General features: G+C 37.9%; 1 protein-coding gene and 1 pseudogene across 1 annotated transcript; both read left to right on the top strand.

The window, feature by feature from the left end:
* Positions 1-1,354: 1,354 nt before the first annotated feature.
* LOC101119053 (olfactory receptor 11H4-like) lies at positions 1,355-2,284 on the top strand (annotated as a pseudogene).
* Positions 2,285-8,620: 6,336 nt separating this feature from the next.
* Positions 8,621-9,613, top strand: LOC101116732 (olfactory receptor 11H6). The gene has a single exon (XM_015096758.2). It carries the CDS (start codon positions 8,621-8,623, stop codon positions 9,611-9,613), a length of 993 nt encoding a protein of 330 aa, XP_014952244.2.
* The last annotated feature ends 2,305 nt before the right edge of the window (positions 9,614-11,918 follow it).

Here is an 11,918-nt window from a genome sequence, read left to right as displayed (position 1 = left end):
TTTTCTTTAATGGTTAAAGGCAGATGTACAACCCATATTTGACAGGTCGTAAGACAGACTGTTCTAGTTAGCATAAAGTTCAAGCCAAATTGTGTATAAGCTAGAATAATGTGCCTATACCTCAATATATGAATTTTTTTCCATCATACAGATATGTTAAAAGTAAAAAATGGAAAACACATACTATGAAAATCTTTTAAAAAAAAGCTGATGTAGCTACCTCAGTCCAGTTCAGTTCAGTTCAGTTCAGTTCAGTCGCTCAGTCGTGTCCGACTCTTTGCGACCCCATGAATCGCAGCATGCCAGGCCTCCCTGTCCATCACCAACTCCTGGAGCTCACTCAGACTCACGGCCATTAAGTCAGTGATGCCATCCAGCCATCTCATCCTCTGCTGTCCCCTTTTCCTCCTGCCCCCAATCCCTCCCAGCATCAGAGTCTTATAAAACACTAAAACTCAAAGTCTATCACTAAGGAGTTGATAAAATCTACAGAAAACAAGGCAGCCACTGAACTTATGTTGCAGAGTGATAATTTGGACATGGAAAAAATACAAAATATATGAAGTCAAAAAAACAGTTTATACAAGTACCCACCAACAGATATGTGAGATATATGTGTGTGTATATCTATGTGTGCATGTGTGTCAGTTGCTCAGTCATGTCCAACTCTTTTGCAATCCTATGGATTGTAGCCTGCCAGACTCCTCTATCCATGGGATTCTCTAGGCAAGAACACTGGAGTGTGTAGCCATTCCCTTTTCCAAGGGATCTTCCCAACCCAGGGATTGAAACCAGGTCTCCTGCATTTCAGGCAGATTCTTTACTATCTGAGCCACCAGAGAAGCCCATATATTACCTGTATGCATATATGTAATGGAATATAACTCAGCCATAAAAAAGAATGAAATATTGCCACTTGCAGCAATGTTAGTGGACCTAGAGAATATTATGTGCAGTAAAAGAAGCCAGACAGAGAAATACAAATACTATATGATATCATATGTTGGGCCCTAAACAATAATACAAATGAATCTAATACAAACTGATAACCTTCTTCTTGTCACAGAAGGTAGTGCTTCTGAGTTTTCAAAATTTCCAAAGGGAAGAGAGGATTTTTTTAACCTAATCCTTTGAAAAACAAAATCCAAGTAATATAAAGATTCTATTGTTATGCCAATTTTATTGAAATGTGTTTGTTGGTGGATTTTAAATAAGATAGGAGTTAATAGATGGGTTATTCCAAACTAATTGCAAAGCAGCTAACATATATACCTTGCATAGGTTTCCTATAAGTTTTTCAAGAAACAAAGCAACTTATATATTGGTATTTTCTGTCTTCTGTGCAGTCCTGGGATTCATGAACAATTCAGCAGCAAGCACCGTGACAGAGTTTATCCTCCTTGGTTTCCCTGGTTGTCAAGAGTTACAGTATTTCCTCTTTTCACTGTTCTTTGGAATCTATATATTTACTATCGTGGGAAATGGGACCATTGTTTGCGCTGTGAGGTGGGACGAAAGGCTCCATACTCCAATGTATATTCTCCTAGGGAATTTCGCTGTCCTTGAAATCTGGTACATTACCTCCACTGTGCCCTATGCTAATCAATTTCCTCTCAGAAACAAAAACCATCTCTTTTGTTGGCTGTTTCCTCCAGTTACGTTTTTTTTTACTTCCCTTGGTACAACTGAGGCATATTTGCTCTGTATCATGGCATACGATCGGTATCTTGCTATCTGCTGCCCATTGCACTACCCAACCGTCATGACCCATCAACTCTGCTCTGTTTTGTTGTCTCTTTGCTGGGTGTTTGGGTTCCTCAGTTATTCTGTCTCCACCGTGCAGCTCTCTCAGTTGCCTTTCTGTGGGCCCAACACCATCAATCACTTTGTGTGTGACATGGACCCACTGATGGCCCTGCCCTGTGTCCCAGCTCCTGTCACTGAGATTGTCTTCTACGTCCCGAGTTCCCTCATTATCATGCTAACTCTTCTGTGCATCCTCGGCTCCTATACCCTTTTATTGATTACTGTGTTTAAAGTCCCTTCAGCAGCAGGCCAACAGAAGGCCTTTTCTACTTGTGGATCACATCTGACAGTGGTGTGCTTATTCTTTGCGGCTGTTTTGGCAATGTATGTGGGCCCTACAGCTGATAACCCAGCTGAAATTCAGAAGATTATAACTTTTGTCTATTCCGTGGTGACTCCCTTCTTAAACCCCCTGATTTACAGCTTAAGAAACAAGGGGATGAAGGCTGCACTGAAGAAAGTCCTGAAAATAGAATGAACATAAACTGATCTACATGAGAACAAGCAAACCATTGCCCAGGCATAAAAGATTAATTTAAAAAGACTTCATATACTGCTGTTAATTTTCCAGTGCACACAGTAAAGAAGACTTTTTTAGTGGATTCCATCCATGTTTTATTCTTCAACTAACCTGGCAGAGCTAAACCACAGCTGATTCAGATTGCATCCCAAGTATAATAACAATATTTTCAACATGAATAACTTCTTAGATAGTAATATGAGGGCACTATATTAGTCCTATTTCACACACTGTTTAACTTTTGATTATTAGGGGAAGGAGGTAAAGCTAGACTAAGAGAAGATATCCTAGGTGAATCATCATCAGTGTACTGAAGCCATTTCTTAAGACAGTACAAGATCCTTTAAAGTGAATAAATAATCTAATTTAAATGTCTGATGCATACATAACCAAAGGATTTAGTAATAGAAAAAGTTTCTATCCTCTTAGCTCCTCATGATCCAGAATCTTCCAGATTAGGGACAGACTGAAAGTTTCATACTTATATAAGTTATGTTTTAACATCATTTAAAATAGCAATTTTTTCAATTCAACAAAAATTTATTGAGCATCTACTTTATTCTAGATACTTTCATAAGCATTAGAGATACACTATGACCAAAATGGTCAAAACACTCTATGTGTGGAGTTTATTTTCTAGTGAGGGACAGACAATAAAAAAATAAAATAAGCAAAAATATAGTTATGTTGGAAAGTGATAAACAATATGGAGAAAGGGAAAGGGAGACAGGAAGTGAGGGAGAAAAGGTTGAAATTTTAAATAGGACCATCAGGGAAGGCCACCAGGAGAAGGTATCATTTAAACAGAAGCTTGAAGGAGATGAGGGAATGAGCTGTGTGCATAGCTGAGGGAAGAGCATTGCATGCAGAGGGAGGCAAGTTCTCCATAAGATCCTGAGGCAGGATTGTGTTCCAGTAACAGCAAGTAGTTTGGTTTGGTTGGAATAGAGAGATTAAGAGGGAAATATCAAAGATGAAGTCAAAGAGAGCATACAGAGGGCCAAGGTGTACAGGCCCTTGTGAGCCATAGTAAGGATTTTAAATTCTGAATGAGATGGAAAGCCTTTCTGAGAAGAGTTTTGAGCAAAGGAGTAGTAGACTCCCATTATATTTTTAAAGGGTCATCACCATGGTTGTTTCATTGACAACAGACTAAATAGAGGCATGGGCATTTTTAAAATTCTTTATTTCTACTTGTCAAATAAAACTTTGTATTTCTTTTAAAAGGAATTTGTATCTGCAACCTTGGGGATATATATTGGGGAGGAGTAAAAGTCAAGGAACTGGTTTGCCCAAGAAGAATGGAAAGTCCTCCTAGACCCTCCACAAGGAAATTCCAATTCTGGAATGATATTTCCATAACAAACTGGAGAGATAATGGAGCTAGGAATCCACTCCTGAGGCTCTTCAATCACAATCATATTATGATTGTGTAGATATTTGCAAAATATTTTCCTATTATTTCATTCTCATGTCAGCCCTATGGAGAACACAAAGAAGATATGTATCTAATATTTGAAGAAATGAACTCAACAGGCTATTACAGCTAGTAAGTAAAAGCACTCAGGCCAGGACCTTGATTTTCTGTGTCCTAGCTTTCCATCTCTTAGCCCACCACTTTCTCTTTAGGTTCAACTCTATTCAAACCCAGTGCCCCCTTTTTAATCCCAGGTCATTCCCTTTCACATGATGCCTGAATAATCTTTTACACCATTTCCCTGCCTATCCCAGGTCTCTTTCAAAAGTCTCCCAGATGCCTAAAATTCTAAGCCTGGTTTTCTATATACAACATTATCTAAAACTCAGCTTCAGATGTCAGTTATCCCTACAAATATCATTCTTAATCCTTTCTCCAAACCATGCTCAAGTAATTCCTGATCAAACTGAAATCTTTCCCAAACTTAGAAGCTCCTTCAAACATACCTATCCTTAACCCAATCTTTAATGATCTATACAGTGGTTGTCAACTTCAGCATGCAGCCGAATCACATAAAGGTTTGTCCAAAAAGGGGGTTTCTGGGCCCCACACTGAGAGTTTCTGACTTACTAGGTAGGGGTGGGACCTGAGAATTTGTATTTTAACAGGCTCTCACGTGATGTTAACACTGCTGGGACAGGGACATTTTCAGACGTTGTTCTGTCCTTATACATCCTCACTCGTAAACTCAGTAGTGTTCTCTGCTTGAGTTCTTGCTATGATTGAATTCTTCCCCTCAGGTTCTTTGCCTCTTGCTTGTTCTCCTTAACCTGATATCAGGGAAAGAAATCATACTTCCTGCCTCTGAACCATTTACAGTGCTAAATTTTCATTTTCACTAATATTGTATTATGTCAATCAATAATATTACACATCCACTTTTACAAAAAACTCAATTTTTTCAAACAAATATGTTCAAATTATCCTTAAAATTTTAAAGGGAGATTCTTTCTTGTATGTAAAATATAACAAATTTAAGTAACTTTGTATAGACAAATAATTTTTTAACTTAAGTCCTTACAGGTTAAATACCAAGAATGAAATGGATGTACTTTGGAGAAAAGATCGCAGACACAAACATACATATACACACACTCTTAAATGCACACACATTCTTTCTTTCTCTTTCTCTCTCTTTTTTTTTTAATCTCCTCTCTCATTAACCTGTCCCACTCTCTACCTCCCTTCCTGCATGCAGATCAGTTCTTTAGAGGAAGGTTATCGCCACAAAGAAAATTTTCCTGGCTTCTCTTGGATATTTATCCAGACCTCTGTATCTCACTAGTTAAACCGCTGGGGAAATACAAACAAATATAGGGAGGATTAGATGGATGCACAGAGATACATGCATAAGGAACCAGGTGCCTACCAATGAGCACACTAGGGAACTATAGATCCTATTCAAGAGGGACTTGCAAACTTAATAATCATTAGCATGAAAAATACACTTCATCTTGTTCAGAATACTAAAAGAAATGAGTCTCTGGAGCCACAAATGCTCCTATCCATGCATGAATGAGCTTTTAGATGGGGTAATGAGGACAACCTTGTGGCTAGAAATTCTCTCACATCCTCCTCTTGGAGGCAGAAACATCATCAGGTACGTAAGGAAAGTCTGCCTGCATCCTCCTGTACGCCCACTGCTGTAAGAGCACGTTATTCTTCCGTAAATCTGTTAGCTCTTTATTCTTTATCGGAACAATGTGTTAAGGCCTGCAGTTCTCTTCTCCCAACACACTCCTAAGGAGTTCTTGGGTGAAATATTCACATTAAGGGCTCACTCTGGTATCACAAAATTCCCACTATATAACTCACTTAAGGAAAATAGTGCTCAAATGTCTTGTATATTCTGGAGGGAGAATTAACTATCCTTCAGTTAGAATGCAGCCTGAGTCTTGAATCACTTTCTTTCTAATATTGGTCAGTTAAGTTTTGACTGACAAATACCTTCAGCTAGAGCAATTAAAGCAGGTTGTTATTCCTTTGGAGTTGTCAGCCAGTGACAAGTGATGAGTAGAAACTGAAAAAAGTAAGTAGGCCAGCAGACTCTTCTGTCCTTTGGATTTATCTATAGGTTAACCTTAAAATATAAATATTTAAAGAAAGAAGAATCCTTGCAATTATAATTTTTAAAGTGTTCTCCTCTGAGCAAAGTAGCTTAAATCCTAAGCAAGTGTTTGGAGTTATAGACGAGGACCTGGCTTCCTTGTTAGTTCGTACAGAAAGAACTGCCCAGGTTCCTTTTTCCTCCTCTTCTGTCTGACTATTCATTTGTTGTATCACTTGAGGTGAATAGTAAGATGTGGACTTACATTTATCATTTGAGAGACTCCCCTGACGGTCCAGTGGTTAAGACTCTGCACTTCCATTGCGGGGAGCCACAAGTTCAATCCCTAGTCAGGGGAACTAAAGTCCCACATGCCACACAGGCCAGCCAAAATAAATAAATAAATTCATCATTTGAACTTATAATAGATATACTTTGGAGGTGGAGGCAGTAGAAATGGATGCAGAGATTCCAAATTATCTGTGAAGCTCATTTATACATGTTTCTCTGATCCTATATTCCATAGTAACTAAAATTTCACTGTAGCACAAACATCAAAAGGTCATAAACATTATGAAGTCAAATGACCAAGTGGGAGTTAAGATTTATGAGACTTGATTCCAGGTCAAAAACCATGAATTGAAATTACATATCTCATATTGGTGCCAAGAACTTTCCAGTAGATGAATACAGTTAATCAATTCATGTCTCATGTCACTGGCTTCTGTCTTAAAAAGCTGAAAATATCTCACTTATGTCAAATAAAGTTTGTTATCATGCTACTGCATTCACTATGTAGATTTATCTAAGTTTAGTTCTAACTGGAATAAATGTCTTTTTTAGGTGCATGGCACATAATTGGGTATATGGTGAAACATACAGTTAAAGGAAGCTCCAGTCACATACAGTGTGACTATACAAATGTAGGTGACAATATGGATAGTTTTTATAAACCATAAATTTCAAAAAGGGATGAATTTTATTTCCTATGTTTACCATTATTCCAGAATTTGCACACTGCTAGAAATATAATAAAAAGTAAATAAACATTTATGAAATGCACAAATGAATAACATGCTACAATTTAAATTCATTATTCAACATTTTTTGCTGAAAGCCTAGTAACTGTATTTTCCAAGCAAAATGACAGCATGCGGCCTAGCAAATACAGGTATAGTTATGGAAAGCATATTTGAAATTATAACTCTCCTATAAGTTTTAATACATATGGCCATTACAATTGTGGTCCATTGAACTAAACTGCTTGGACAAAAATTAAATTTTCATGTTTATGAGTCATGCTTATAGAGGCAACCTTTGTCATCATTCTAAAAATACTGTTAATCAATACAAATATCCAAAGCTACCTTGGCAATAAAACATTTATCCTCTGAGTTTGCTCCAGGTTTGCTGAACTACTGAGAGTCAAGCCTTTTGCACTCTGAAGATTGTATAAACTGCAAAAGGATGAAACTTTGTGAGTATCTTAACGACATTAATAATATAGCCAATTATCCTACTTTTAGTTAATATATTATGGATTTTAAAATATTGATGGTGGCTTACCCAGTCAAATATTTTGATCTTTAACCAGGAAACTCTAGGACATAGAAATGAACCTATACCAATAGTTTTAGGGAGGTTTTTAGCAAGTTATCCAAGTTTATAGTTCTGTCCCAAATCCTAGATCAGCCAATATGATAAACATCTTTCTGGTCTTAGCACAACCTAAAGTAACCTCTCTATTCATTATTAAATTAAATTAGGCAAAAGCAAGATAATGAGCAGACAAGTGATATTTAGGGCTTAATTCCTAGCAAAAATGAAGTCATGCAGTTTTGCATTCTAGAGAAATTGACATGTCCAGCTGCAAGTTACCTCAAGAGCTCAGTTATGATGTGAAATAGTGCAGCTTGTGGGACGCATACCAGGAAAATGATGGCTTCCTAAAGAAATCATGTATAGAGGACATAATAGCTGCCATAAGTTATTTAAGCCCCCACCATCATCACAGTGGAAGAGGAATTAGACTTATTTTGTGTAGCTTCAACAAGGGGAGTCCCAAGTAATAAAGGAGATTTTTTTTTTCCCAACAAAAAATAATGCTTTGGGAGAACCAGCTCTTTAGGAGGGGATTAGGCTGAACTGTTCACCAAATCCAGAAGCCACATAACAGAATGTGACCTAGAGAAAAATGGATAGATGGTTTTCAAACCATTTTATAGAATCCTGGGGATCTGCAGCACCTCCTGAGAGCAGCAAAAGCAAGCAGGCTCAAGACTCTCACCCTGCATTTCCACTCTTACCTGCTTTTAACTGGACTTCTACGGCTATTTGCTTCAAATCTATACTCAACTTTATTTCAAAGTAAAAAAGATTGTCTAAAGTTTATATTTGTATGTAGGCTATCCAAGGGATAATGATTTAAAATGATTAAAATGTTAAAAGATGAAACATTACTAAGACTCAGGGTTATAGCAATATTTGAAATGAAGTGGGATTTGTTTCAAACCAGTCTCCAAATAAGCCGGTGTATCTAGAAGTTACTGGTTTTGCACATTCGCGTAAACTCGTTAAATCTGATATTCCATTTTCTTATCTATTAAAACAAAACAACAACAAAATAGGATAAAGCACTCTCCTCCCTACTGCTCAAAGGGGTATTGAAAGTGAAAGCGAACAGTGAAAGTGTTAGTTGCTCAGATGTGTCCAACTCTTTGCAACCCCAACCTTTGTACCTTTCCAAGCTATTTGTTAGCAAAATCTGCAAATGTTCATGATTATTCATGCTCTGTTAACTTCCGTTTCTCTAACAGCTTTGGGATCCCAGAACACAACAATGCATTTTGTGACTGAGTTTGTTCTTCTGGGTTTCCCTGGTGAAAGGGAGATGCAGATGTTGTTCTTCTCATTAATCCTGGTGGTCTACCTCCTGACGCTGCTGGGGAATGGGGCTATTGTCTGTGCAGTGAAATGGGACAGGCGGCTTCACACACCCATGTATATCTTCTTGGGAAACTTCGCCTTCCTAGAGATCTGGTATGTTTCCTCCACTGTCCCAAACATGCTGGTCAGCATCCTCTCTGATACCAAGACCATCTCCTTCACTGGCTGCTTCATCCAATTCTATTTCTTTTTTTCACTTGGTACAACAGAGTGTTTCTTCCTATCAGTTATGGCCTATGATCGGTACTTGGCCATCTGTTGCCCACTGCATTACCCCTCCATCATGACTGGGAAGTTCTGTGTGGTCCTAGTCTGTGTTTGTTGGGTGAGTGGATTTCTCTGCTATCCAGTCCCCATTGTCCTTATCTCCCAACTTCCCTTCTGTGGACCCAACATCATCGACCACTTTGTGTGTGACCCAGGCCCGTTGTTTGCACTGGCCTGCATCCCTGCTCCTTCCACTGAGCTTATTTGCTACACCTTCAACTCAGTGATTATTTTTGGCCCCTTCCTTTCCATCTTGGGATCTTATACCCTGGTACTCAGAGCTGTGCTTCGTTTTCCCTCTCATGCTGGTAGAACTAAAGCTTTCTCCACGTGCGGGTCCCACCTAATGGTGGTGTCTTTGTTCTATGGAACCCTTATGGTAATGTATGTGAGCCCAACATCAGGAAACCCAGCAGGAATACAAAAAATCATCACTTTGGTATACTCAGCAGTGACTCCGCTCTTAAATCCACTAATCTACAGTCTCCGAAACAAAGATATGAAAGATGCCTTAAAGAAAGTCTTGGGATTAAGAATTCATCAAAACTGAGACATCTTTAAAAGAGAAGCAGAATTAGTCATTTATGACCTTAACTATTTATAGTAACAATGATAGAGAATGGCTACAATAAGTCATATTTTGGCTCACAATAAAGGGAAAGTCTTGTTTTTCACAGTTCCTTAGCAGGTAAAGTTCAGCTCTTCAATGATAAATGCTGAATAAACATTTTAAACATGTACAACATCACTGAGTAATTATACGGTGTTATTATATAGATAACTAGATTTTTTTATCTAAGTGTGATGTATCTTTGCTAGTTTAATCTTATCTGGTGAAAGAATCAAATGAATGTGTACTGGGAGCCTTTCAAGAATGGGTGCAATCCTCTAAATTCAGAAAATAAGTGTTCTTAAAGAAAATGGGTCAACAGGCCACCAAATAAAATACATAGTAATGGATATTATCCATTGTTTGAGGTTGTCGTCACACCAAAAACAGAATATACTTCATACCTCTATCACTTACAGATAAAGTACAAACTCTTCTTCCTGCTTTCCAAGTGCTCACTTGATAGATATTCCATTCAGTCTTCTCTCCTGTTCGTCCACGAAGGCCCTGCACTTCACAATGGTCGATCTTCTTATTTTACCTTGAATAATCTTTCTCCAAATTGTGCATTTTTACTCACAGTGCTTCCTCCTAAATCAATTGTGACAACCCCATTACCACTTGTAGTATGGAGTAACAATGCCTTAAACATATTTTTATGCTTCTCAGAAGGCTATCAGACAAAGTCTAAGAAAAATATTTAGAGGAAATTATACCGATAACAAATTCGATTTTTTGTGCCCAAACCCCGTGCTGTGACAGGAAAGTCAGAAACTAAGAGGCCAACCTACTTAAAATGAGAGAACCCTCCTTAGTTATGGCCACACTGGGAATGAAATTAGGTGTTCATAGGGAGAACAGGGAGATAGGCCTATTGGTGCTAGGCGATGAAATACTCTAATGCAGTGTTTCTCAAACCTTTCCACCACCAAAGCATGTTTGCCACCAGTGGTCAGAAAACATGGGACATGTAGAGACAATATTTCTTTTAAATTAAAAATTTAATCTTAAAAATTATACTTTTTGTTTCATGGCATATACACATATTTGGCATAATACAAAGTTATCGCCTCTGAGTAAAACTGACCCTTCCTCAGAAGATATTAATTAGGCACTTTTTGTATCCCACAGCACAAAATCACATACACTTTCTTGAAAAACACAGACTTAAGAAGACTACAGTGTCCCCCCAGAGTCAATGTAGCACGTTATTTCTAATAATCCCTATGAGCCAACCTATCAGAAATATTAATGAAACCTCCAGGCAAGAAGTAAGAAGGTCCTTAGGGGAAACATGAAAAGTTATAGGATCACATTTAAGAAAGAAAGAACTGAGAATTCCCAACAGCGGCCAAAATGATGCATACCTGAAGACCAGCACATAGTTACAACATACTCTGTAGGAAGCAGACCACCAGAATCATATGGTGCAAGAGAAGTGAAATAAGATATGCATGAGATTCTCACCCAGGGCTTCCACATTAAGACCAGTGAAGGAGAGCCTGTGCATTCCCCAGGATGATCTAGGAAAGCGTCATTCTATTTAGGAGACATCTTCCCTGCTGGGTACTGCTGCTATTATACACCACAGGTAGGCCTATTTTCCTGTACATCTGTACATATGATATACTCAAGAGATTGGTTTCTCTTTCAGCTTAAGAACCAAAAAAAAAAAAAAAAGCTCAGAGAATTTAGATCACCATGGAACTCACATTCTCCAAAATAAGCACTCTAAATGGTACCAAAGTCATCCACGTGTCTTTCCCTTCTTAGGAAGTTGCTGGGTCATCAGCAACGGTATCACTTTAATACATACTTTGAACAAAATAGTATGAAAGTGGCTCGATCCACTGGGGCTGAACCCAAGAGAAAATAGAAGTGGAGGGCTTTTCTTGGTATCCTCTCTTAGCTTCTCCACCTTTGTCCACCCATCTGCAACTTCAGGAAAAGTAGCATTAAGAAATTTTTCTAATAATAAAATCAAATCAGTGTACATGAAGACTGAGATTCACATAGGGTTTGGTGGTGAATATATTAAGTATTGCTTCTCATAATTATGTTGGAAATTATCTGTGGAATTAATTTACAATGCTTTCGCTACAGTTGAGTGATAGTTTTTCTGTAAGGTTTTGTTTTTTTGTTTTTTTTTAATGTCAAAAACATGGTCTATAGCTCAAATACTTGAAGCTTTTGAGTCATAGTCTGTGACTCAGACTTGAATTCAAGTCATCTGTTGCTGCTGTTT

This window comes from Ovis aries, chromosome 7, assembly GCF_016772045.2.
Source record: "Ovis aries strain OAR_USU_Benz2616 breed Rambouillet chromosome 7, ARS-UI_Ramb_v3.0, whole genome shotgun sequence".
In the NCBI taxonomy this organism is placed as follows: domain Eukaryota; kingdom Metazoa; phylum Chordata; class Mammalia; order Artiodactyla; family Bovidae; genus Ovis; species Ovis aries.
The sequence above is the reverse complement of the archived record's forward strand: the minus strand, read 5'-3'. Positions and strand labels throughout refer to the sequence as shown.